Source organism: Symsagittifera roscoffensis, chromosome 1 (assembly GCF_963678635.1).
Source record: "Symsagittifera roscoffensis chromosome 1, txSymRosc1.1, whole genome shotgun sequence".
Taxonomy (NCBI): domain Eukaryota; kingdom Metazoa; phylum Xenacoelomorpha; order Acoela; family Convolutidae; genus Symsagittifera; species Symsagittifera roscoffensis.
The window spans coordinates 29884767-29912562 of record NC_087062.1 but is presented as its reverse complement, the minus strand read 5'-3'; the positions used below and the strand labels follow the sequence as shown (position 1 = coordinate 29912562).

The following is a 27796-nucleotide window of genomic DNA, read 5'->3' as shown; positions in this document are numbered from 1 at the left end:
ACTTATACTTGCGACCGAGAGTGGAAAAAAATTGGACATCGTAGTATAACACTACTCTGCACTTGTGTTATAAACGCAATTACACCATCGCTTGCGAATTAATTGGTTTTGATTTATGAAGTCCAACAGCTTCTCGAATTAAGCAATTTTTTTTACTCTTAACTGTCAAAAAGGTATGACAGGACGCAATATTAATAACTATCAACAAGGCATCAGTACAGTTCAGATTTCAGAAGATGCGTTCTCCTGTTTTTAGTCACGCTGAGCAGCAATTGAATAAATCAGATGAAAATAATGCATTTTAGAATTGCGCTAAAAGAAATCAAAACATTTTGCATCAAAAGACTGATCATTGAAATTTATTTACCATTTTATACTATAGCACACTAATTCTTGATTATAAGTCTGCTTTGGCGCAACAAGCTACCGTTAACAAAATTCGATCTTGATTCAGTGTACCTTCACATTTTTCGAGAGATCAATTAATTAAAAACCAATTTTGATAAGTTCAAATTCCCTATCAAAGCGGACATGTTCTTTAAATTCATATCGAGATTTACTTAACAGTCAAAACTCTTATGAAAAATGCACAGCCAGTTCAAAATTGCAAGCAACTGCTCGAAAAAGCTATCAGAGCAGTCTGGACTCCAACGAATAAATTTTTGATCACTTCCTTCCTCGACCTAAAGAACAAGTAGTAATCTCAAGTTGTTCCTCAAACTTATAAATCGAAGCTTGATATGCGCTTTCGGTACCTGATATTGCGATAGGATCAATGAAATGAACTAGCTGTAAAGCTTAAGGTGTAATGACTATCCAGAATATATTTGAGATTGTCTTCCATAGAAACTATAAACTTAGCCCTTATTGCCATCAAGTGGAATCGATGACGCATCAAACAAGCAGGTGGTGTTTGGGTACGACAGATAAGTCACCCAAATGTTTGTCATGAGTGTCGGTGTTAGGCAAGATAACTGGTTATCTAAAAAGGAAGTATGCAAATTTATCTGATAAGTTGTCAAGTCAATTTGTCTGACCATATCTCAATCTCCGCTCGCTTTTCTTTATTGATCTGACTTCCTTTTTACTTCCCATCTAGGCATAGTGGCACACTTAATGAGTGGATACTTCGATTGAAGATAGGAGGAAACGAGGTCTCATCATTTGCATCTCCTTTTGATCCTATTCTAATGTCTCCCTAGTGCTATTAGAGGTCTATTAACAAATGCAAAAAGTGCCTGATTTTTCTTAATGCAACTAAAATAGCAACACCAAACCATGAAAAAATAGCAACACAAAACCACTCACTTTTAAAATGCGATGTTAAGAGCTGCTTCCATAATTAATTACGCCATCAATTCTTCCAGGTTTAAAGTAAGAACAACAATAACACCAAAAAAGCTGCTTTTCATGGAAGAAAAGAACTATAGTTGAGCTACGATTCGTAACAGCCGATAATTCGTAGCAAGGCAAATAGCGACTGCTTGTTCCAGTTTGCTTACATTCTGAACGAGATGAGTGGTACTATGACCCCGTCTCAGTATTCGGCGCTTAATCTGCTGCTACGAATTGTCGACTGAAGAAGAACGATAGCGATTTAAAAAGGCAGTTTGCTGACATGAATTAGGCAAAAAACAAATCAAAACCAATGTTTGAAAGATCATCTCAGAAAATAAACAGAATAAACATTTGCTACACTAATTCAAAATTTCCGAGCGCCCCGACTAGGCCAACAAAAAACATTAAGTTGTTATTACCAATCAATTAGTCTCCATAAATATCTCTTAGTTTTAAAGGTCAGAAGTTCATTCATTGGTCCAAGTCCAGGAGAGACTCCGGACTGTTTTCATCTTCATCGTCTTCATGATTCATTGAACCTAAACTGTCCTCATCGACTAAAGCTCCGGCGGGTTCAAACTCCCCTTCAAAAAAATCCCCGTCGTCAAATTCACTATCACTGTCCGAATCCTCTTCATCGTCATCTTCTTCGTCTTCATATCCCGCGGCGTTTATTCCCGATGCTCCGCCTGATGGCCCATTCCCGCGGTTGCTTCCCGATCCACTTCCTCTGTGTGGCGGCATCTGCATCTGATGATTGAGAAGCTCATCAAATATTACAGCTTCATCATCGTCGTCATCATCTTCATCGTCGTCGTCGTCATCATCATCATCATCGTCCTCATCATCATCATTGTCGCTATTTTCCTGTAAAAAAAAAGAATTTAAACAAATTGTCACTTTCAATCACTGGCTCTGTTGAGTCGAAACTTATTTTTCAAATTGAGTGAATTAGAAAAGAAACACGACCTCGAAAGATTTAACTGGTTAATTGACGAAAAACTGGCTAGCGCAAAGTAGATTGATAAAACATTAAGCTCGTTAGAATATACTTACTCGACTTGCCGCTAACTTAGCCCTTTAATTTCATAACACTCGCAGCCACAATTCTCGCATCACAGTTTAACTAACCAGCCAAAAAAATGCATGGAATGAATAGTGTTACCTCGTCCTCCTGGTCTGGTTCTCTGGGCACTCCCACTTCGTATATCTTGCAGATGCCACTCTCGTGAAGAAACACGCCCCCGTTGCCGCCTCCGTTCTCGATGACTGCAACGTACTGGTCTCTCGGCTCAATCGACACGTCGCCCACCTTCTTTTTCGTGTCCAGAGTGGCTAAACGAACAATGGCTCAGAAAGTCGGCCAGTTACTTACAAATGTGACTTTAAGTTGATCGAAAATTAGTCTGATCTATTTAAGTGATACTTAATGAATATTTGGAAATTAACGGGTACCACGATTAAGTCCATTATACTTTCTTAATAAAAAATCAACATCCATGTCTTGAATATCGAAAATTTTATGCTTAAAAGGTCCCAGAAATAAGATAACATGTAAATACTATGAAATTGTCGCCTCATTAGCGCTCTATTGCTCGAGTAAATTAGCTTTACAAGGTGGTCAGTGTCTGAGAAATAGCTGGCACTGACACTCGCACAGATGAAAATAAATACCAGGCACTAACATTTTTTTGAAAAATAGCCCTTTTATGGCTTTTTGCTCCACATTTTTTTCGATGTCCCATCTTTTTTGACACAATGTTTTTTTTCCCAACTAATTTCTTCTTAGACTACCTGAAGAAAAATCGTATACTGTGTAATCCTGCTAAAATTTTTGATTTTGAACGATTCACTAAAGAAGCGCGATGAAAAAAAAACTGCCACTGATATTGATTTGCTGGCACTGATGGCACTGACAGACCACGCATCGCACTGATTTGGCATTGGCACTGATACCGTGGCCACCCTGCTTTAAAACCATTAGTGCACTTTTGATACGATTACTTTGTTTTGTAGTACTTCACTAGCCCTACATCAACTACCCACTCACCTATGGTCTGGTAGTCGCATGCGTCTATGGTCTTGATACAGGATGCCATAGTGAGAGATCTGTCATCGTCCACAGCTGTGAAGGCACTACTGTAGATGACATTGTGTGCATTGTTGAACCAGACCAGACATTGATCTAGTGCAGGAACTGTCTGCACTAACTTGTATGTCCTCAAATCCCACACTTCGCTATTAATAACAACCTGAAATACAGTTTGTGTTTGGCCCCCATTCTGTTATAAGATTAGTAACAATGAAATTTTTTCTGCAATAACACTCGCCAAAATAACATCTTACAATAATTCCTCTCAATAAATTTTGACAGCGAAAAAATCAACCACAAGTTTCCAAATAATTCTCCAAACTGAATCGATGTACGCAGTATACCCAATTATCTAAAAAAATTGCTTCAATTTAGTCATGAAATGAGCACTTTTATTTGCAAAATGTGTAGGAAAAAAAGCAGATTCATAATACAACACTAGGCTCGCTATTTTGCTTGTGTAAAATGTATTTCTCAGCTCTCGAACTTCAGATCAAACTCAATTGACTAAATTAAATGGAGGGCTATTGCTCATGACTTCACTGATTCCAACAAACTAATTCTAACCTGGAGTGTGTTCGGGTGGAACTGTCCTGCGATTGAGTCGTTAAACTTGTCGAACTTGTGGAGTGGATTGGGCTGTCTAGTGTCCCACAGCACTCCGTCATTCAGCACTAGGTTGTTCGAGTGGTAGCTACCTGTGGCCATGTTCATCAGGTAGTTGTTAGAGTAACCCGGGTGGAACAAGGAGCGGATGCGGGTCTTACTCGCTATATCGTACACCTACATATAAAGCATGACAATGCACACATATGAAGATGTAGATTCTATATAGTAAACACAGAGGCGAAGCTCCCAAGAATGAATGACTATGATTACCAGCAAATAAAACAAATCAAAAAAAATATTTTTCTTGGTAAAAAAATTGCAAAGAAGGACAAAAATCTTTTAATGACAAAAAGCTTTCAAAATGCCTAAAAGAAATCGAACCTTTCTTCGGGACCTAAGCCGACAAAAAATAGCAGACATGAAAATTTTCAGTTTCCACAAAAAATCAAATCCCGACTGGAATCGATCTTCTGGGATTTGTCGCCTCAAGCATGAGTATTACCACTGCGCCAAGTGCAGAGAACAATTCTTAAAGTTATAAAAAAACGACCTCCAACACTTTTTGATAAAAGGCATGAAAAAAATCGAAAAATAACAAAAAAAAGACAAAATTTAACTCTTGGAACTAATTAATTGCCCAAAATCAGAATACGCTGGAATGGTTTTTAATTGGAGTAAAAAATGCCCACATGTTAGGTAGTTGTGCCGACAAAAAAGCAGACAAACACAAATTCGACAAAGATTTTTGACGCGCTCGTAATTTTCCGCTTGCAAAAAAAAAACAGGTCGTAACCGGATTCGAACCATTGACCTGTCTTTATGTGCGAATTAACGTCTGACTTTTGATTTCATATGAACCAAAGGTAAAAAGATTCAAGTGATTCTGTTAAACTAGTTGTTAACCCAAAAAAGTCTATATTTGGATTTGATAACGCTTGCTCATCACAAGCGTAACAACGCAATTTTTTGGTGAAAAAAATGAAAGCAATACTTCCAAAAAGTCAGATTCAGAAAAAACTTCAAATTAAGTGGGCTAATATCGATGCGAAAAAAAACTGTACCGAAGGGGACGAATTGAAGTCTAAATTTAATTTTAGGGTATGAAATGCTACTTACAAATGCCTTTTCATTGTAGCTCCCAATCACGAGGTCCTGATTTACTTTAGAGAATTCACAGTACATCTCGTTCTCAAAGTCCATTCTGAAATGTACTCATATTTACTACAGACGATAAGTGTACGATCGAACATGTGATAACTTAGAGAAAATTTTTACGAAATCTCACTTTTTGCGTTATCTAAAAGGACCAATGTCCAAAATTTCTATTAGTTTTAATTATGTTTTACCCCACTCTCCCATTATTTACATTCATACAGCGCCATGCAGCAAAATTTCTGCAGGTTTCTTAGGTCTCCATGGCTTCTTGACAACAGTAGGATACCAAAAACTACAACTCTTTTTATACATGTTGACTTACACTTTTGAGCATGAATTCCTGTCTTCTGTCAGTTTCCAGAGAGTGGCGCCTGGACTGCCCCAGGACACAGTAGTTAAGAGTAGGTTGGAGGATGTGGTCACATCTATCCCTGCAATAGATGTGTCATGGCACTCGAACGAACACATGGGCACCTGGCCATCAGTGGAGCAGGAGTAGCGCCTCACCTCTCCCATCGAAGTGCCGATGAACAGGTCCGACCGACATTTCTAAAAAGAAAAATGCTTCGACGAAAACTCCGAATATAATATATATTTATTCTTCTGCAAGACTTCAATTAGTTAGGGTTTATAAAAGCCATAAATAAAACTTAAGGCCTGAATAAGACAAGTTCTGAGCATCGGTCAAAATCTTCACAACTAAAAAAATCTCACTTCCCAAATTAACCGAACCATTACTAACTGAGAATGAGACGGAAGTGAAGAAACCCCTGTCGATGTTGGCCTCCGAGAAAGTCATCACTGGTCGGAAACGGCTATGAATCAGTTTGCGGTTAAAAGAACTAGAGCTTCCGTCCATGCCGCCACCCCAACCACTGCCTCCGTGCACCTGCACACAAAAGAAATAAAACATTGCCAACTGACAGTTGAAAAAGAGTAATGAACGCAAGGAAACTGAAAGTAAAACTGACTTGTTTTTTCGAAATATCTACAACTTTTGAATTTCGAAGAAAAAAATAGATGGCCTTAAAGCTCTTTGAGTTTGTAGAACAAATTATGATGGACACTTTCATGTTAAAATTAACCTAATTTGAGAAAACTGGATCAATAGGTAAAATTTTTAATTCGCTGGGAAATCTGATAATTAATTTCCATTTTTAAAATTAGAATTTAATCACGCTTCTTGTGACCTTTAGAACTTAAGTGTTCGATAGTGGAGTTTGCCTTCCTTTTAACAATAGAAACTTGAAAAGAAATCACAAGTCAAACCGCGAAAAATCAAAACTGAGCGTGAACAAATTTTAAGACTTTTTTCTGGAAAAAAACTAGAAAACAAGGATAGCCGAATACTGTGCAAGTAGCACAGAATGTCCCCGACCATAGTCTTTAAAAAAAATTACAAGATAAAGCTTAGTTTTTCTGCTTGGGTTGACAAAAAAGTCTGATGTAAAACTATGTTTTAGGCATATTTGACATTCATAGTAATACAGGCAAATAAGACACAAACATGGTTTAGAAAATTGACTAGAAAAACAAAAATGAAAAAAATCAGATTTCAAAAAAAAATTTCATATTTTTTGCAGAAAATTTTCCAAATTTTTTAAAAAGTTTCAAGTTCTTAGAATGGAGCTAAAAAATTAATTTAATTGCTTAAGATTATATTTTAAGGTGGTTAAATTTTAAGTTTCGCTTAATAAAGCTGTTGTAAGCCTGCTCGCTTGCCTTATTCGCTTGAATTAAGACGGAAAATCAAAAATTTCAAACCGGTTTTTCTCAACACTAGGAAAGTTTATCAAAATTTTCAAATGTCGTTCGAATCACAACTGAAATGGCTTTTCTATGATATATCATTCAACTCAGTCCGATGCTTGTTTGTGGTAGCTGGTTTTGCGTGGAAAACAAAAAAACTGAAACACCCGAATACCAAAATGATTCACATTTCCGAAATGGTCAAAAAAAAATTAGCAAGACCTGTAGAAGAGTACTTCTTACGTTCATTACTCTTAATAAGCTCAAATACGGTATTCAAAAAACCAATCAACAATCCTCAATCGCTGTTTCTGACTTAGTCTTTTTTGACTAAACTTCATTTTTAAATTTCAAATATTATGTTATATATAGAGGCGAAGCTGCGCTTCGGAAACACTTGCGAGAAGACGACCAAAAAGCAGCTCTATCAAGTGACATAAAGAAAGTAGAAATAAGCCTCGAACTTGCAAAAACTCGAAGCTTAGCAAAAACTCGAATTAGCAAAAACGTGCGACCTAGCAAATTTGAGTCTAACACACTAACCATTCAGCCAGTGATGCTTAAAATCCCCAAATAACGCAGCTACATATGCTAATAAATTGCCAATTCAATGCATCAAAAGGAGCACCAAAAACAAAAAGATACAACTTTGCACGTAATAAATTGCAAATCATAAAGTAACATTATGAATAAATTGTGCACTTCAAAAAATTGCGAGATATTTGTGTTAGAAAATTTCTCAAATCGAGATTTTATTATTGCTATGTTGTTTGAAACAAATAGCTTTTTTCGGTTCATTTGATGAATTAAAAATGCATCAACTGTGCAAACTTATAAGTGTTCGAAAGTCAACTGTAAAGGTGCAACAAATAAGCTGTCATGCCAATTCGATGCAGCAAATGATGTTGCTGGTTTTAAAAACACAGAGATCACTCACTTTACGAAGGAACATTCTCTTTGCAACGGAAAGTGGGGCAGATGTATTGTAGAGGGGCTCCGGGCATTTGTGCTGCCTGAAATAATAACAGACACTTATTTCAAAATTAAAACAATTTTTCTTTGTCTTATAAAAAAAATTAACGCACTCTTTGAGAGAAAACGGAGGACAGAACACAATTGGGCGTTCGCATTTGGCATGTTGCGATTCCAAATAGCTCTCGACAATGTTGTTCAGAGTCCTGCTCTTATTCGGCAGTGATGCTCTCCAGGGCAACGAGAGACTCTTATCTTCTGTATTGGCCACACTCGCCAAACTCATGTTCAGATCTACGACCGCCGAGAGACTATTTTGAGTCGAATTGCACACGGAGTTTACTACCAATGGCGACGGTACAGAGGGCACTATTCCCCTAGATTGCTGGATTTGGCGTTTCACTGATTTGTAGGTTTCCGGAGTTGAAGGCACTGCGTGGCTGTCGCCATGTGATCCGGCAAAGTTGTGATTCCTGGACCTACATGGCCATAACATAGGTGACCCTGTGACTGAACTATGGTGACTGTTTGTTGCTCTACTAGCGACAGTCGAGATATTGTTCGACATTTCTGATTGCCGATTCACCTGAAAATAATAAATAAAGGATGCAATCAGGTCTCTACACATTGCTCGATGGCGTTTTTCCACAAAAACTTAACAAAACAAATGTTCAATTTGGTGACTAAATAATACTCAACTAATCAGTGAAAACGTGTTTTAAAGGGTAAAACAACTTAGAGAAAGAATTGCTTTTCTTTTCGTTCTCTTTTCCCACCAAATAGGCCAAAACATGCCTTTTGCCTTCAAAAGTAGGATCGTATTCCCAGCTTGCCTATAATGGGGCTTTTAGTCTTTCTTAAATTACCTCGACAGTTGATTGCTGTGATGACGCAAGTATATTAGAGAACATTATGCGTTGAGGTTGAGTCAAAGATGAGGTATGGGATACTGCACGAAGAGGTAAAGAGGTTTGGCTGGAAGGGAGTCGGACTATCTCCATGGGTTGACCCGGTTGGCCTACTGTCACGCTTAGACGGGCTGCATTTCGGGGTTTAGGGTGCAAAACGATAGGCTTCATTTTATGTGTCTTGTAGAAAGAAGCAAGTTCTGCTTCGTGGAAAAGGGTTTTTGCAGAATTGGAGTACCCTATAACATAACGCAAGCTATCTTAGCCCACTATTTTTTTCTTGATCCTATCACAAACTGGAATGATTCTAGAGTGAGTTGAATCAGGGGCCGATCTAGAATTTTCTCGAGGATGGCGGCAGATTTTCAAAAAAAATGTTGATGACCTATTTTTAGGTCGACCAAATTGATTTTCCGAGCTCTTTTAAAACACAAAAAACTATCCTATTTTGACAAAATTTTCTGCACATCAGGAAATTTTTGAAAAACATGCCAAAAGGTTTTTAAAAATTTTTGACCAAAACTCGTTTTGGCGCGAGCTCCCCTTCAAATTGTTAGGTCGCTCGGCCGAAAATGGATGACGTCAAAAAATACTTAAGGTTGGATGGTGAGGGGGTCAAATCCCAAAGAAGAGACATCCCCACCGCACCTGGGTTGAATGATGCCACTTTGTCGACTGAGGAATACAAGCTGTAAAATTAGATTTACCAACCTAAGAAGTCAAGGTGTTCGCTGATGAGTGCGATTAGTTCCTTGGGGTCCCACGATATCCTGGTCTGGGCTACTATCTCTGCCCGCTTCAGCTCCTCGATGCTCCTGGCGCCAGAGGGATGAGGATGATAGTACTTCCTGGTGCTGAAAACTCTGTCTATGATTGCTGAGCCACAGTGTTGAAACTTCTGGTGGTCCAACAGTTTGTCAGGCTGCACAGGTGGCTCCCGCATGGCAACTGCAAGAAGAAACAAAGATAGCCAGTTCCTGTGCGAGTATCTCAGAAAGTACCGGGGAAAAATAAATACAGAGGTAAAGCAGAGCTTCACGCCAATTTCGATTCAACGCAAGCGTAGAATTGCAAGCAAGCGAAAGGAAACACGTCGAAAACAACTTAGTCTAGAAAAAATACTAAAAAACTCCATTACAGAAAACAGTCGAAAAAATCAACCACCAGCTTTAAATTAACTTCAAGTATTTCTAACAGAGCGGCCAATAAGCCGGCATAACATAAATAGACGCTGAGCCGAAAAACCAGCGCCAAATTTTTTTATTCATACAGGAAAACAAAACAAGGTCCGGTCGGGACTCGAACCCAAGACTGTGCTTTATTAAACTCAACTCCCAAGAACTCAAATCCTTATCGCCATAGTATAAGCCTGATCGCTCGCTTTACTCGCTGAAATGAAGCTAACAAAAAAATTCAAACCGGTTTTTCTCAATACTGAGAAAACGTTTCGGAAATTTTTTAATGTAATTCGAATCGCGACTGTAAGTAGTTTTATACACAGAGGCGAAGCTGCGCTTTGCAAACACTTGCAAGATCACGATCAAAAAGCAGCTCTATCAAAAGAAATAAGAAAAAAAGAGAAATAGATTTCGAAGTAGCAAAAAATCAGCTACGTTTCGGATTCGGATCTGCGACCAAGCAAAATTGAGTCTCACGCACGAACCACTCAAAAACGGATGCTAAAATTCCTAAAAACTAGCCACCAATAACGCAACTACATATGCTAATAAATTGACAATTCGATGTAGCAAAGTAGCACTAAATACAAAAAGACACAATTTTGGATGTAATAAATTGGAAAACATGAAGTCAAATTATGTATAAATTATGAATTTCAAAAAAAATTGCTATATACATTGAGTTGGAAAATTTCTGAAATCGAGCTTTTTATCATTGTATTGCTGTTTGAAACAAATAACATTTTGTTTCATTCGATGAATTAAAAATGCATGAACTGCGTCAACTTTTTAGTAATCAAATGTCAAATCACATATGATTTTATACTGCAACCGCAGCCTACCGATTCAAAAGTGCCACCAAAAGTAACATTTTTATTTACAACTTGGGTTGGGGAAAAAAGAAAGTTCGTAATATTACACTTTGCTTCGCAAGTGTAATGATGGATCACTCGACATCCTCCAAGGATTATTTGTGATATTTAGTTGCACGGAAAAATTCAAAAGCTAAAACACACTTTTGCAAACAACTCTTGACACAGGCGAAATTCCTAACTTGCAAACGAGCAGGAAAACGGCAAAAAAAAATTAAAAACTGCTCGTTTAGTTGCTGCACTAACGTTGAATGTAATAACTTGGAATGCGTCAAACCAAATTGTGGGTAAATAAAATTTCAAAAATCTCGCGAAATACATTTAAAAAAACATTAACACAGGCGAAGCTGCGCTTCGCAAACACTAGCGAGAACACGACAAAAAGCAGCTGTAGAATTGGAAAAGGCGCAAAAAGAAAAAGTAAAATTGAGCCTCGAATTAGTAAAAGTTCGTCGACGTCTCGTACTCGAACGTACGACCTACTGCGAACTAGACATTATGAGTCTTACGCTTTAACCACAAACGCTTAGGCTATCACAAACACTAGCCAAAAATAAAGCCGAGAACAGATTCTATGAAATTTCCAATGCTACAGATCGTGATTATAGCAAAGAGGCACACAAAAGAACACTTTTAATGAACACTTTTATTTGCGAGTTAGGTTAGGAAAAAAAAGAAGGTTCGTACTAAAACACTAGTTGCTCGCCAGCGTAAATAGGAATACTTATTATTAATATACTGTTTTATAAAACAAACCACTTTTTGCTATTTATTTGACGATTAACAGAGGCAAAGCGGCGCTTCGCAAACACAAGCGAGAAAAAGGCAAAAACGAAGTGAAAAAAGGAAAAAGGTAAAAATGCTTTGATCTGTTCCACGGCACCCAATAAGCACGAATTTTTGCGACTTGGGTTGGAAAATTTGCTTCGTAGTATTTAACAACGATCTGGTTGTGCAAAAAAGCATCAGCTGTGTTAACTCATTAGTAATCAAATCTCAAAGCATACGCAATTGAATTGCCACTGCTGAAAAACTGCGACCAAAATTATTACTAATATTTGCTAATTGCGCCAGAAAATGAAGTAATCACGTAATATGACACTACGCTTTGCTTGTGTAAAAAGTTGTTTACATCATAAATGAGTGTCAATTTCTCACTTTCTAGTAGTCCTTGTGAGAAGAGCGGCATCCGACTGACGATCTGTTTGATGCTGTCGTCCAGGCACAACCCATACAGAGCCACACAGGCCAGAGAGCGAAGCAGTTCCGCATCTGCGGGCGGGGTCTTGGTCACCGCCAGCGACAATAGCACCTGGCGCAATCAAAAGTCGACCATTATATTAGCGGCCATTTCCATTTTTTTCAGCGTCAAAACTCCAATAAAATATGATGTACCATATATTGCTGTACAACGGAAATGATACAATATAAATAACTATGATAGTGCATCATTATGGTGAATAACAAACTATAAAAATTGAAAATTAACCTGCAAGCCATTGTTGTTACGCACACTGCCCCACATCGTTTCCACAATTTCATCTCTTGGGTTGGCAGGATACCCTGTCAATTTGGGATGACCCATTCCAACCAACACTTGATCTCCTGGCAAGCCTGTGTACAAAATACCATATGGTCCACAAGCACAGTTTATTATCACTCTTAACGCTGATTTCTGCACCTCTGCGTCTTGCACTGCAGCTCCTCCGACTAGATTCAATATAATCTTGGTGCCCTGAATCTGCTCAAAACTCGGCTGGCTAGCCATTTCATCGTCGTCCGCTTGGTGCACCGGCACTTCGATCGCCTGACATAGCAACTCTTGGTACTTGGGATGCGCAGTTATACACGCAATGACATCCAATGCATTCCTAAGAGTCTCGGCTCTGAACTGGTACGATTTCCACTCTTGTGCCATGTAGCATATCTGCAACAACACTTGGAGACCTTGCAGCTTCACAAATTGGTCCACTACAGGCCAATTCGCTTTCACAGACGCAAATTCCAACAAAAACCACATATTTTTCAGCTCTATCCGTCTGTTGATATCGGCCGCTTTGTGACTTTGCAAAGGTAGATACAACGGAGTCCGCTTTAGAGTCTTCTTTAGGTTGTCTGCTTTGATTGCGAGATGCATTGAAAAATAACTTCTGAGCGCGACGCAGTAGTGTTTTATAGCTTGTCGAATAGAGTCGCTTCGGTCGTCGGAAGTCTCGGGTCCTAAGAGGAAACTGTCGGCCATCACCGAGTGGTTGAAATGATGACCTGAAATTAACCTTTTGGAATCTCCAGAAAAAGCATAGCCAATTGACAGTTGTAAAAGAGTAATGAAGGTAAGGAAACAAAAAAAAACTGACTTGTTTTTTGAAAAAACTTTCAACTTTCAAATTTTAAAGAAAAACAAGGATAGCCGGTTACTGTGCAAGCAGCACAGAATGTTCCGACCTGACTCTTTAAAAACCTACCGAAAAAATTAATTTTTCGAATTAGTGTACATTTTTAACTGCATGGTGTGATAAAAACGATCTGACTTAAAAATATATATAATTTATGTATCTTTGACAGTCATAATAATATAGGCAAACCATATAGGCAAACAACGTTTTTGAAGAAAAATGACTAGAAAAACAAAAAAATTTAAAAAAAAATCACAATTTTTTGAATTGTTGAAGTTTATGATTACCAAAATGACATTAAAAATCTCCAACAACTAATTTTATTTGAGAAAAATTACAATTAAGCATAATTAAGCTATTGTAAATGGCCTAAATTAAGCATAAATGAGCCTGCTCGCTGGCTGTCGTCGCTCGAAATAAGACGAAAAATTAAAACTTTCAAACCGTTTTTTTTTCAACACTAGAAAATAGTTGGAATTTTATAACATGGTTCGAATCACGACTGAAAGGCTTTAAAATCATATATTAAACAGCCCAGTCCGATCATTATTTGTGGTAACTGATTTTGCGTGGAAAACAAAAAGAAAAAAAACTAAAATACACCGAAACCAAAGTTCCTCGCCATTTTCAATGGCCCGAACAAAAAAACACTAGAAATGTTTGGAATTTTATAATATGGTTCGAATCACGACTGAAAGGCTTTAATATCATATATTAATCAACCCAGTCCGATCATTATTTGTGCAAACTGATTTTGCGTGGAAAACAAAAAGAAAAAAGACTAAAAAACACCGAAACCAAAGTTCCTCGCCATTTTCAATGGCCCGAACAAAAAAATGCCCTTAAAGCTCTTTAAATTTCACGAACAATTTATGATTACTCTTTGTTTGATATAGCAAACCCAATTTGAGAAAACTGGATCAAAAGGTAAAATTTTTATTTTGCTGGGAAATCTGATGATTACATTCCAATTTCGAAATTAGAAGTCGATCACGTTTTTCGTGACCTTTAAACTTTTGCTGTTCAATAGAGGAGTTCGCCGCCCATTTAACAGAGGAAATAAAGTGAACTTAAAAAAATCAAGCCGCGAAAAATCAAAATTGAGCGTGAACAAATTTGTTAAGACTTTTCATTTAAAAAAAAAACGAACAAAAAAATCACCAAGACCGATACAAGCTTACTCACTACGTTCATTTCTCTCAAAAACTGCATAGATGATTACTGAAGCTTTAAACTTAAAAAAAGTGAAAAAAAACTCTCACGATAAGGGATATAAAGAACTTTAAATAAAAAAACTGTAAGGAAAATAGCCCACCTGGTGTCCTGTGAGTGACTGTCTGTTGTCTGCCAGCTGATGCTGGTGGCGTCACTGCTGCACGCCTACTGCTCGGTCCCCCCTCGGGCGTGGTAAGATGAGAACTGTACTCAGACGAAGTGACTGCTGCACTAGCTATGATATTATTGAATATCTCCAGAGTTGTGATCTAATTCAGGGAATCATTACAAGACGGGCGTTGATGGTGGGAGATAAATCAACGATTGAAGATGTTTTAAAGCATGCTCAAATTAAGAGCACATTGGTTAATTGGTTAAGCAAGTTAGTATAGCTGAAATTATTGGAAATTAGACGTTTGTAAGACTATTCTTCTTGAAAAAGCTCATATCTCCTCTAATTAAAAGTAAGAAGCAGCTATATTGTTGATTCATTAATTAATCTTATATTTAACTAATTAAATAATCGTTATATTATCGCGTTTACTTCACTTACAGAGTTGTGCAGTGTTCTGAGTCCATCCATTTGGTCGAATGTCTCCAGCAGACATCTGAAGGGGAATATCTCTGCGAAGAACATGGTCGCATGGCACCTTCCACTCTCGTGGGCACAACACTCCAGCAACCACAGACCATAGCGACATACTTCTCTAGAGGAAAAATAAATGTCCGATTGCAAATAGACTAAAAAAGAGAGAAAATTACAATGAGACAAAAAACTGTTAATTTCCGTTTTCCCCAAGTATGATTCCTGTTTTGACATACGGCCGAACTTACAAAGGTAGAGACAAAGATTTCAAACCCTAATATTCACGACGCGGCGCTCGGTCAAAAACCTACATTCTGAAAAATGATGGCACTCGACATGGATAAAGGAGAAGTACAAGTTTCATAGTGACCACAGCCTGCTCTCAGACAGACATTAAAATAATGACCAACCAGTAGGCCGGCCAATACACCATTATCCATTGATACAAGAAGAATATTTTTGAATCACGTTTATCTAGGATGGGACTTCAGAAACGACGACACATCTAAAATCTATTATGAACGATGCGACTGTTTTCTCGGAAACTCATAGAAAACAAAACAAGATGCACTGATAGTTCCGTTCGCGGGGGTGGTCTCAAAAAATGGAAAACAATCAAATCGTTTTCTTCAGTAGCCACAAACTATGCCGCAAATTATTCACGAGAAAAAAAATGTCCGATTACAAATAGACAGAGAAAATAATGAGACAAAAATTGATAAGTTCTATTTTCATATTTCTTTTTTGAACCACTAATACTGGAGACGCTGTGATAACTAATGACGTCACAAGATATGGATAAACAAAAAAAAACAGGGCCATCACACGACTTCAGATCAATTCTGATTAATTATGCATAAATGGAGCCAAATCGAGAAATTATACTATTATTGATATCAACTTATAGTTATTTAAAACAAACTACAATTTTTGGCTCTTTTCCACTTCCCTTTCTCCCACCTTTCATTTCTAATTTTGAAAAACTACTTTAATGCAAGTACTTAAAAACTATCTCATAATGCAATCAAACTTGGCATGCTAAACAAAATAACTATTGCGAACAGATTTGATCTTCCAGCTTTACATCGTAACATCACGCATTTTGCCATAATAACACGTAAAACAACTATCAAAATAGAAAAGTTGAAGGTGCGGAAAAGGGTAAAAGAGCCCAATTTTTTTAGTATAAAATATAACTTTTTTACCCAGAGGCAAAACTGCACTATAGACAAAGTTGATTTAACAGCACAAAAGCTGAAAAAAAAATTGAAAGCCGGAAAGAAACGGTTTTAAAATAAGCCATTAAAAACAAGACGTTTGCTTTGTGAACTGCAGATCATGTGTCTCATGTCCTCGCATCGGCCCCACAGTCGCTTAACAATAGACGCTTAGCAATACATCTATTACCAATAAAGCCTTCAAAAACTTTGCTCTGAGCCGGAATCGATCATTCGAACAGTAGATTATGAGTCACACTCGCTATTTCTAGCTTCTGTAGAAACAATTTAAACACAGAGGCGAAGCTGAGCTAAGCACCACATGCGATAAACAAAGCCAACGAACCTTGACTTCAATTTGATGAAAAGCGTGAAATTTGATGAAAACCTTGAAATTTTGCTACAAATTTGCGATATAGTGAAATTTCTAAAAAAAAAAAGTTAAGTTGAAAAAATTACTTGAAAACGTAACTCAAAAAAATGAAAAACTACGGCTAGAAAAACTCAGACACACATTAAAATAATGACCAACCAGTAGGCCGGCCAATACACCATTATCCATTGATACAAGAAGAATATTTTTGAATCACGTTTATCTATGATGGGACTTCAGAAACGACGACACATCTAAAATCTATTATGAACGATGCGACTGTTTTCTCGGAAACTCATAGAAAACAAAACAAGATGCACTGATAGTTCCGTTCGCGGGGGTGGTCTCAAAAAATGGAAAACAATCAAATCGTTTTCTTCAGTAGCCACAAACTATGCCGCAAATTATTCACGAGAAAAAAAATGTCCGATTACAAATAGACAGAGAAAATAATGAGACAAAAAATTGATAAGTTCTATTTTCATATTTCTTTTTTGAACCACTAATACTGGAGACGCTGTGATAACTAATGACGTCACAAGATATGGATAAACAAAAAAAAACAGGGCCATCACACGACTTCAGATCAATTCTGATTAATTATGCATAAATGGAGCCAAATCGAGAAATTATACTATTATTGATATCAACTTATAGTTATTTAAAACAAACTACAATTTTTGGCTCTTTTCCACTTCCCTTTCTCCCACCTTTCATTTCTAATTTTGAAAAACTACTTTAATGTTCTCATAATGCAATCAAACTTGGCATGCTAAACAAAATAACTATTGCGAACAGATTTGATCTTCCAGCTTTACATCGTAACATCACGCATTTTGCAATAATAACACGTAAAAAAACTATCAAAATAGAAAAGTTGAAGGTGCGGAAAAGGGTAAAAGAGCCCAATTTTTTTAGTATAAAATATAACTTTTTTACCCAGAGGCAAAACTGCACTATAGACAAAGTTGATTTAACAGCACAAAAGAGTCTGAAAAAAAAAAATTGAAAGCCGGAAAGAAACGGTTTTAAAATAAGCCATTAAAAAACAAGACGTTTGCTTTGTGAACTGCAGATCATGTGTCTCATGTCCTCGCATGGGCCCCACAGTCGCTTAACAATAGACGCTTAGCAATACATCTATTACCAATAAAGCCTTCAAAAACTTTGCTCTGAGCCGGAATCGATCATTCGAACAGTAGATTATGAGTCACACTCGCTATTTCTAGCTTCTGTAGAAACAATTTAAACACAGAGGCGAAGCTGAGCTAAGCACCACATGCGATAAACAAAGCCAACGAACCTTGACTTCAATTTGATGAAAAGCGTGAAATTTGATGAAAACCTTGAAATTTTGCTACAAATTTGCGATATAGTGAAATTTCTAAAAAAAAAAAGTTAAGTTGAAAAAATTACTTGAAAACGTAACTCAAAAAAATGAAAAACTACGGCTAGAAAAACTTCATGGTTGTATCGAATGACGTTCATAAACAGCCTTAAAAATAACTGGAAATCTTTCACCGAGCGGCAACAAAGCCGACAATATTTGGGTCCAAACTTGTTGGGCCGAAAACAAAACTGTTGCCATAAAACATTTCATGAAGTTAATAAAGTTTTCACGACCCATCCATACTAATCCACATAAACCTATATGAATACATTTTGCCCTCAAAATTACGCAACATAAGTTGACTTGTCCGAAATAACAATCTGCTAAAAAGATAAAAGATAAATCCGCAAAACCAGACTTGGTAAATTTACAAATTATTGAAGTTTCAGTTATAGTAAAAAATTCTTTAAATTGAACAAAACCCATGCATTAAAAAGTAAGCCAATAAAATTTTAGAGGATGAAAAAAATGTGCGTTTAAAAAACGGAAAAAAAACCCGACTGAATCTTCGACGAAAGCCACGAACCCGAAAAAAGAGACTTTTTCGAACAATTAGTTACAAACTGAAACAGTCTTTACCTGATAAATAATTGAATGATGGTAGTTTTATTTGAAATTCTGAAACTTGAAAAGGTCAGAAACGAGACTTTCCAACCAATTCTGAAATGACCATTCTGTGAATGAAGTTGTTTACAGGAAAAATAGCCTGGTACCCGATTGCAATACCCTTGCATATCGCAAGGGTACAAATCTTAAAGATACTATGCTCCAAAAACTTTGGATGTAACTCTTACGATATTTCGGGTCGATATTCTAGGGGTCTAAGGAAGTGGACATTTGTTGGGAGGGAGAGTTCCGAAAAATAAGTAGTGCAGAGTATCTGTTCAGCAAGGTCTAGTAACAACAAGGAAAGCCAATTGTTGATGTGCAATTTGCACAGAAGGTTCCGACTAAATCAGGGTTGACAAGAGAAAAAAAAAACAGTTGTTTTGAAACACTAGTTTTTTGTTTATTGAAATTTTTTTTAAAAAAAGAAAAAGCCCTTCTCATTAAAATTAATATAGTATTTAAAGCATATATGAGTTTTCAGTAGTGACATCAACCACGCTGAATGAAGATGTGCGCTTTGCTTTGATTGTGTTTTCGTATTTAAGCTATTTTTTTTATTTTAACACATATCTAATTAGCGAATTTCTAATGCAGAGAGAACAGTTTCCGAATCCAGTGGGAGGTGACAAAGCTGTGGTGGCAGACAACTTTGCTTAAGCTGTTAGATCAAAACTTTCATGAAATCGCAAGTTAACCTCCGCAACCTATCGGGAAAACTTTGCCAAACCTGATATTCTACACTCCTTGGTACTCAGCTCATAGAGCGTGAAGATGATGTTAAGCACGATGCTTAGCTCTGACCTAAGAAATCTACTTTCAAACGAAAAGAAACCTGCTTTTTGCAACTTGAATGAATTGAATTAAATGTAGTTCTTTTAACTCGATTTTTCATAACTAGATTGTCTCGTGAAAACTGTTTTAAAAAGTCTCGTGGAAAACGCTTTCTAATTTTTTGCCAATATTTGATCAAATTTATGGAAACGAACTGAAACTCTTTTTACATCCAAAAAAGTAAAACTATATTTTTGCCATTTTTGTTGTCTGAATTTCCTGTTACTTTTTTATTAAAACATGCGATTGAATTAGGAGTTAAAAGCAACAAGAAACGGTAATTAAAGTTTAAAAACTATTCAGTACAGCATTAGAAATCAGGAAAAACTAAATTTGTACGGCCAGCATCTCAGCAAACTTCGTCTAATTTTATATGAAATTCGGATATAGAAAGACCAGTTTTTCTTGACACCGAGACATTAATAAAATTTTAAAGCCACCGAATCACAAACAATAACGCTTCATTTTGATTTCAGGCTTTATCCTCAAAACGTTTTCCTTGCGAGCATACGAAAGTGCTAGGAACAACAAGTCTGGTAACAACCAATAGTTTGCAAAAAAAAAACTTTTGTCCGCCATTTTGAATAAAAAAGGTTAAAAAATTTCCTGCATAATGAGAAACTTTACAAAAAGCTTTCAAAATGCTATAAAGACACCGAACCTTTCTTCATACCGAAGCCGACAAAAATGGCAGACACAAAAGTCTAAAATATTTGAAAATTTTTAGTTTGCACAAAAAACAGGTCCCGCAGGAATCGAAGCACCAAGCATGGGTATTAAAAAAACACTCCTTGACTTAATAAAGAAAACAACTTCCAAAATTTTATAGTGAACGGCATGGAAAAATCAAAAAATAGCAAGAAAAAGTAGACAAAACTTCTTGGAACTCAATTTGTTGCCCACAAAACTGGAATACACCAAAAGATTTTTCAATTTGAAACTTTAACAAAAAACTCTGGTTGTTTCAAAGAGCGAATCAATTAGCGAAAAATTAAAAATTTTCCTAGTAAACAATTCACGCGATGAAATAAAATACTTCAACTTAATTCACAGAGCGAATTGTCTCGCAAAAGATTCAAGTTTTTCTATGCAAACTAATTAAATCATGAAACGTTGAAACATTTCCAAGTTATTGCATAGACTGATTTGGTTCGCGAAAAAAGTTTCAGTTTTTCTAAGCGAGCTTTTCAAGCTATGAAACGTTGAAATATCTCTATTTATTTCCTTGGACCGAATCGTTTCGCCAAAAGTTTCTTTCTTAGCATCGAGGTTGCTGTTTTTAGTTGATTAGTTTCGGACAGAAATGAATCTGTTAACGCAAAATTTTGGGGAAAAAATCAGCAGGTACTGTCTAGCCTTGAAGTTGGATCGAGTTCATCTTTCTCTAATGGTTGTTCTGAATGATTCTTAAACGCTATGCTCGATTGAAAAGTTTTTTAAACGTTGCGTCCATAGAGCATAAAGACTTTCACTTAAAATATAAGAAGATGAACCAAAGGTAAAATGATTCAAGCGATTCTGTTAAAATAGTTGTGAACCCGAAAAAGTGTATATCCCGGTTTGATAACGTTCGCTAATTGCAAGCGTAAAAGGATCGACCAAATAAATTTTCCAAGCTCTCCCAAAACTTTATAGAGATCTTGTCTGATAGGCCAATTTTCCAGGCACTTTAAGAAAGGTTTTTTACTAAGCAATCGCGTTAGTTCGGCACGAATTTCCTCCTCAAAATTAGTAAATATGGCACCGAAGACGCCTTTGGAAAAATTTCAGTCTGCCAGCTAGAAATGGATGTCATATAAGGGAAGGAAAAAGTAAATTTGTAATTATAGCCTTCGTAATTGAATGATTTCGTTATCATTCAAGATTTAAACCTGAGTAGATTTGGGTTGAGTTGTGGGAGTGCCCTCTCGAATACGTCTCTGCAGCAGGCGATGTAGAAGAGACACATGGACACAGCAGTGGCAGCCACACTGGGTCTCACCACACTCACCAGTCCCCTCAGCCCCTCCGAGTTCAACACGAACTTGGCCGCCAGTCTCCGGTGACACAGCAGGCCAGACAGAAACTGCACACAGTACAACAAATCATAGCAAACAAGCTCACTAGAAGCACTCATTAGGCCATAAAAAGAGCAAGTTTCACGGTTCGCAGGAAAAGCAAGCATGAAAAATCTTTAGGAAAACTAAACACAGTAAAAAAATGCCAATCAGGTTTTCGAAGATTTTAAGGCCTAAAAGATTCCTTCAGGGACGCATCTAAATTTGAAGGACTCCCCGCCCCCACCTACTTGCACTATCTACACCAACTATCATACTTGTACTCAGGGATGTTCAAAATTTGGCTCTTTTCCAGTCCCCCCCCCCTTTCAAATTCAAATTTGAAAAGTCTATTTAACGTTGTCATAATGCAATGAAATTTGGTGTGGAGAACAAATCGACAATTCTGAACAGATTTGTTCTTCATACATTACAGCGTAACATCACGCATTTAGCCGTAATAACACGTAAAACAAACATAAAACTCGGTATTTTGAAAGGGGGGATTGGAAAAGAGCCCAAAATTTAATTGCAATTAATTTTTTGAGTTTTTTCCAAGGCAATCAATTAATTGTAATGGGGACTTACTATCAATCAATTATTGCAATGTAAACTTTCTCTTATGTAATCTTTAACTTTCTCAATTATTGCAATGTAAACTTTCTCTTATGTAATCTTTAACTTTCTCAATTATTGCAAATGCAACTTTCTCTCATGTAAAACCCCTCAGTCGCTAGACCATAAAACTGACGCCATAAGATATTGGACTGAACGAGTCACATCATTTTTGACTCATAAACAAAAATGACGTGCGGTCTACGATTATACAACTTTAACTCATACCAACCAGGGCTCTTTTGGTACCTTCATTTCAATTTTGAACGGCCGATCTGCAAAACGTAATATTGAATGCATAGTCGGCTTGAATACCAAGCCGTGATAGCTCAGTTGGGAGAGCGTTAGACTGAAGATCTAAAGGTCCTTGGTTCGATCCCGAGTCGCGGCATATCTTTTTCTTTATTTATGTTTTTGTATTATTACTTTTAAACCGAGGATTCGAAACATAATTGATGGTTCTTAACTAATAATTTATTTATTTTAACTATTTTATTTATATCAAGAAATATGCTCGCTTCAACTTATTTTACGGTTTAACAACCATAATTGGGCTGACTTATTTGTCAGCAATAATGGCTCATTTCCGGGTGCAAGTATGAAAGATGGGTCCCGCAAACAAATCTTGCCAATAACTGAAAATATGCGTTTGTTAGAGATAGTCAACCACGCTTGTTCTATTGAAAATTCGATAAATTTCTTTACGAGAAAAGCGGATTATCCGAAGAAATATACCTAATTGCATTGTTTGTAATCGCGAAATGACTGAAGTGAAACGCGGTGAGAAAAAAATTTGGAGATGCCTCATTTGATAACTTATTAAAGGACATTTCAGAATGGTATTCTACCCCTTAATTAAAATTTATGCTGTGCAAACCGTTTTTTCATTAGGGACCCACCTATATTTTTGGGACCCAACTATCATACTTGTACCCATTTCCGCTCCCCCTTTCAATTTCCTAATTATATAGTAGTTGGCTCTTAAGAACTTTCCATTTAAAATTTGAAAGACGCACCACTTCTGGATTAAGAAAATGTCAAACACATTCGTCTCGATTCCCTGACTTTTATAACAACTAATAACATGCAAAAGGTGCCAGTTTTCTGGTTCATATCACGGTCTTACCCTGAGTGCTTCGAAAGTGAGTCGGATATCCTTGTGCAGATTGACCTCCAGGTAGAAATCGATCAGCTCCAGACTCTGCTCCTCCAGAAATATGGACAAGAGCTTAAAAAAAAGTTTAAAAAAGAGCTAAAAAGTCGGGTTAGAAATGCGCTGTTCATTACATTACGAACAAACCCGCCTATAGATTAAAGCGCTTCAAAAAAAGTACCGAAAAAATGAACCCCTGAAACCAAATGGCCACCAAAATTGAGGGAAGAAACACTCCCCTTACACACCTGCGCGCCTTCGTTAGATGAGCAATTGTACGAGCCGTATATATTCGATTTCGAATTCAAGACCAAAAATGTTCCACTGAACTCCTTCAAAATGTAAATTTGAATCCAGCTAGCTGTAAGAGAAAAGAACCTCAAACGTACCTCCTGATACTCCGCGAGTGGGGTCAGAAACTGCAGCAGGATCCGCTGCTTCATAGTTATGGTCAGAGGCTCCAAAGAGTAGGTGCCAATGTAAAATTGCCCAACATCCGCCCAGCTGTTACTATTATCTCCTGCCTCAGCAGATGTCTTCACCACACTGGATTCCTCAGGTGTTAAGCTGGTGGGCTTCAGTTGCTCTTCGATATTGTTAGTGGGTGAGAGTCTTCTGGTCTTTTTACGCACTGAGCCGTCTTGGCCGTTGCCAGGAGTAGACAGAGGCCTTTTATTACCTAAAAAAAAGTTTTGAGAATCAGTACCAATAAATCCAGAAGCGTGTCGAGGGGGGGGTATGGGGTGACTGCTCCCCTCCCCCTCAATTCTGGCTGGTTGCTAAATTTTTCCAAATGGGCCTTGTGTGCCAATGTAACTAAATTTGAAGGGGAGCGCGCTGAAAAAAAACTTTTGCGCACACTGTTTGATAAGTGGTCAAACAAAACACTTTTTTTAAGACCATTTATCCACGAGGGAAAGGACCAACATACGAGCTGTACAGCTCATCACGGTGAACCTCTGTTGTGCTCCTGCTTAAGAATTATGTATTGGTTATTTTTCTGGGCTGGATAATGTTGCCTCACCCTCAGCAACGAGCACGGATCATGGTCGGCTTCGAACATCCGACCTTTCGATTGAGAGGCGGAGACGTAACCACTTCACCACCGCTCCTCTTCACCTCACCACCTCCGAATTTTAATAAATATTTTATTAAATTTAATTTACTTCCTTTCCCAGGAGTTGGTGTAGTTTGATTTCTGCTGCTACCAGCTACAGCCGAGGTTGATTTTGAACTCATGGGTGTCGCAGTTGTATTCGCACTAGTGCCGACAGGTCCCAAGATGTTCCGAGTAGTGGTCGCGACATTCGTGTGATTCGCCTGTCTCGTGGGAGAGCGAGAGAGATGGGCGAATGGTCTTTCGTTCTCATTCAGCCTAGCACACATCTCTCTTTTCGTCTCCTCTTTCAACTTGTGCAATTGTCGTAGAGCAGATGAAGCCTAAAGTTAACAATAAAAATCAGAAGCCTAAGTTTAAAGGTTCTTTTGTAAACTTTTGGCGGAGAGCTATTGAAGTTTTACAGGGTTTCTATAATCCACGTCACTAAATTTAAAGCGAAAGGCAACTGATCGAGTAGGAAGACAATTCAAGATATATATGTAAATGTCAGCTGTCCTAATTTGAAACCCCTTGCTCTTACCAGTTGTTCAAAGGGGGCGTGGTTTGAGGAGTTGCTAAATGGACACTCGACAGATGATCCCTGAGCGAGGAGAGCCAACACATAATACTTCAGGTTGTCACTGTCTCCTTCGTAGTTCGTCTCCCTCGCTACACTGATCAACTTCTCCAGAAGACTACCCTGAACAGAAAATTAAAGAAAAATTGGCATATATTTGAGCCTTAAACCAGCAGACACGCTTTGTAATCTCTGCATAGCCTTTTCGGTCAACAAATCTAAGCGACGTCAAACAATATAAAGCTCATTTTGTCATCGAAAATCGTGTAGAAATGGTGTCCGAAAATTCTGTTTTTATATAGAAGATAACATGATCAGGTTCACTTATTTTGCCAATAAATTGGCATGAACTATATTATGAATACTTTTACACTTAGGCTAATGATTTAGCTGATTGCACCGTTTCAGTGCGTAAAATGACTAACCGTCTCTCGCATGTTGTCGCTTTCGAATGTGAAGGATATGGAGGCAGGGAGTATGTTGTAGAGCAGTCTGCAGGTCAGTCCCAATGTCACCCTACTCTCCCCCTCCCTCTCACTGGACGGGGGCAGAATGTACATGTCTATCAGCTGCAACAATCACAAACAATCCAATCAGAGCATATCATCTCACATGACAAACACAACACGACAGTTCAGAGTAAAACGTTTAACATTCAAAACTAGGCATATTAGCAAAACCGAAAAAAAATTGATTTACTAGCTGTAAACCTAAATAGCAAAGAGTTGACGCGATAACAAAAAATTTCAATTATTATGTAATATTTTTAAATTATTATGCTCCCTTCCTTCGGCATGGTAATGAATGTTTCGAAACACCAAAAACCTCAAAATTTGGAGAGATTTCCACCCAAAACTTTTATACATTTTTAATAGACTCGTTTTATCTGAATGCTTCTAGAAACAAAACAGAATTGAATGTATTTTGGTACCTTTTCGATGTACAGTTCATCAATTTCTGACATGATTCTTCCAAATGGACTTGTCGAATACTCCGCATTTTGCTCATCTAAAATAAAATGAGTAAAGCGAGCGACTAGCGTGACTTTTTACTATGCTAGAAAAATAACCAACGAGCTGTGAAAAATCAATTTTTGATGATTCAGTTAGCACTTTCCAAGCGCTTAATTTCAAAAAATCATAAAATATCTATATTATTTATCTTTTTTTTTACATAAAACTTCTTAGGTCGAAACCTTCTGCGCTACTTGCACAAAAATCGGCCACACTTAATTGCTTAAAAGTTGGTTTGTATGTGCTTCTTTTTTTACCGGGCTGTCTGTCGTCGAATGGGTCTGGGTCTAGTTTGTAATATTCACACACTTCCTGCTCCACCAACTCAGACATCCTGAAACAATATGGGCACACTAGAAATAGGCTGCCAATTCTGTATTAATTATCAATTAACAATTAGCAGAACAGTGATTTCTATCCTAAGCATCTTAAATACAGTAGTAAACTACATAGGTGATACACCGAAAAAAAACAAGTCCATTTTTCAATTTATTCGAAACTGGCATGCAGTTTAACGCTCATCAACTTGCCGGTGTTTTGCACAGTTGAACTAATTAAGATGGACTTTGTTTTGCACAGTGTAACTAAATAAGATAACAACTGCAACTTTTCTATATTTTTGCTCTAATTAATGAACTTTGCAGAATATTTACCGTCTTAGAGTGTCAGCGAGATTGTCTGGCTCCTGGTCGTTGTCCCACAGCGCCTGTAGAGACCGGAACTCCTCAAGAGCATCCGAGTATCCCTCCTCCCCTTCCTCCTCATTCTGCATCTCTTCTACATTTGCTAATGTATCTTCGTCTTCATTTTCCTCGTCATCTTCATTGATGCCTTCTTCTCCCAATTCGCCCGGGTGAGATTCGTCGAAGTGATTATGAGCTTCTTCCTCATCCATATTAACCAAAAGCCATCAACACAAACTGAAAAATTTCAAATTAATTTAATTCCTATTCAGATTCAAAGCCAAAAAGAAAAGACTCCACGTCTAAATATTCTATGCTTCAATATCTATAATCTGCTAAAAACACAGGTTTTGAACAAAAATTATTACTTGAACCGAAAAACTATTTCCACTTTTTTGCTTTTTCTATTAACTGCTTCAAAATATAGAAGCTAATTGGCGAGTGAAAATAGAATATTAACACATGGTCAAAGTAATGCTTCGTAAGACCAGAAATACAAAAATGATGGCATAAAATAATTTTAAGTTCGAAAATTCATTTGGAAATTAACTCCAAGAGAAGCTCCAGTGAAATCCAGCCATTCGCTTACTCTAATTGCAAAAAAAACTTCTGATGAATTAAATCCCGACGAAGTCACTAGACAAAATAGGAAACATCGGTTTATTTTAAACACATCGATTCGAACTTACTTTTTTGCGTTTCTTCAGCCTGCAAAATTTTGCATAAATATATTGCAATAAGGGTTAAAACAAAATACAAAATTTTTCATTATTCCAATTTATTTTCAGAAATCAAGTGTACCGCAAGTGATAATTATGTTCATAGAATGAAATGCATTTCTAATTTGAAAAATTATGATTTAACAGTGAGTTTTTAAAAAACAACTGTTTCATTCTGATATGCAAAAGAGACAAAAATGTAATTCTCAATTCTAAACGTTGTTCAAATTTAGATTCTGTTACGACAATTATTTTTTTGCCTTGAAAAGGAACTGCAATCACATACGCAAGTATATAAGGAGTTTTTCTCGGTTCTTCGCAACAAAAACTGCCAGCTGAAACTGGGCACGAGAGTTTTGCTCAGCTCAGTTATCCGTATCAAAAACTGCCCATCCCTAGAATGGGGTTTAC

At 37.1% G+C, this 27796-nt stretch overlaps 2 protein-coding genes and 1 non-coding gene across 7 annotated transcripts in view; 2 read left to right on the top strand and 1 right to left on the bottom strand.

The window, feature by feature from the left end:
* The window catches only part of LOC134842445 (guanine nucleotide exchange factor VAV3-like), a 593770-nt gene that overhangs the window by 281343 nt on the left and 284631 nt on the right, over window positions 1-27796 (top strand). The gene's annotated exons all lie outside the window — the stretch shown is intronic.
* LOC134842436 (DDB1- and CUL4-associated factor 1-like) lies at window positions 1607-26913 on the bottom strand. Its single transcript, XM_063858780.1, has 24 exons — window positions 26637-26913; window positions 26241-26317; window positions 25902-25978; window positions 25396-25539; window positions 24935-25093; window positions 24461-24734; window positions 23684-23973; window positions 23268-23369; window positions 21362-21555; window positions 15038-15191; window positions 14585-14753; window positions 12363-13138; window positions 12032-12185; window positions 9535-9771; window positions 8782-9062; window positions 8029-8501; window positions 7881-7956; window positions 5937-6083; window positions 5517-5743; window positions 5156-5240; window positions 3998-4213; window positions 3389-3590; window positions 2504-2673; window positions 1607-2205 (listed from the first exon to the last, which is right to left on the bottom strand). The coding sequence occupies exons 1-24, from the start codon at window positions 26876-26878 to the stop codon at window positions 1810-1812; spliced, it is 5322 nt and encodes a 1773-aa protein (XP_063714850.1). The 5' UTR covers window positions 26879-26913; the 3' UTR covers window positions 1607-1809.
* Window positions 22460-22532, top strand: Trnaf-gaa (transfer RNA phenylalanine (anticodon GAA)). Its single transcript has one exon. It is a non-coding gene; the product is annotated as a tRNA-Phe (tRNA).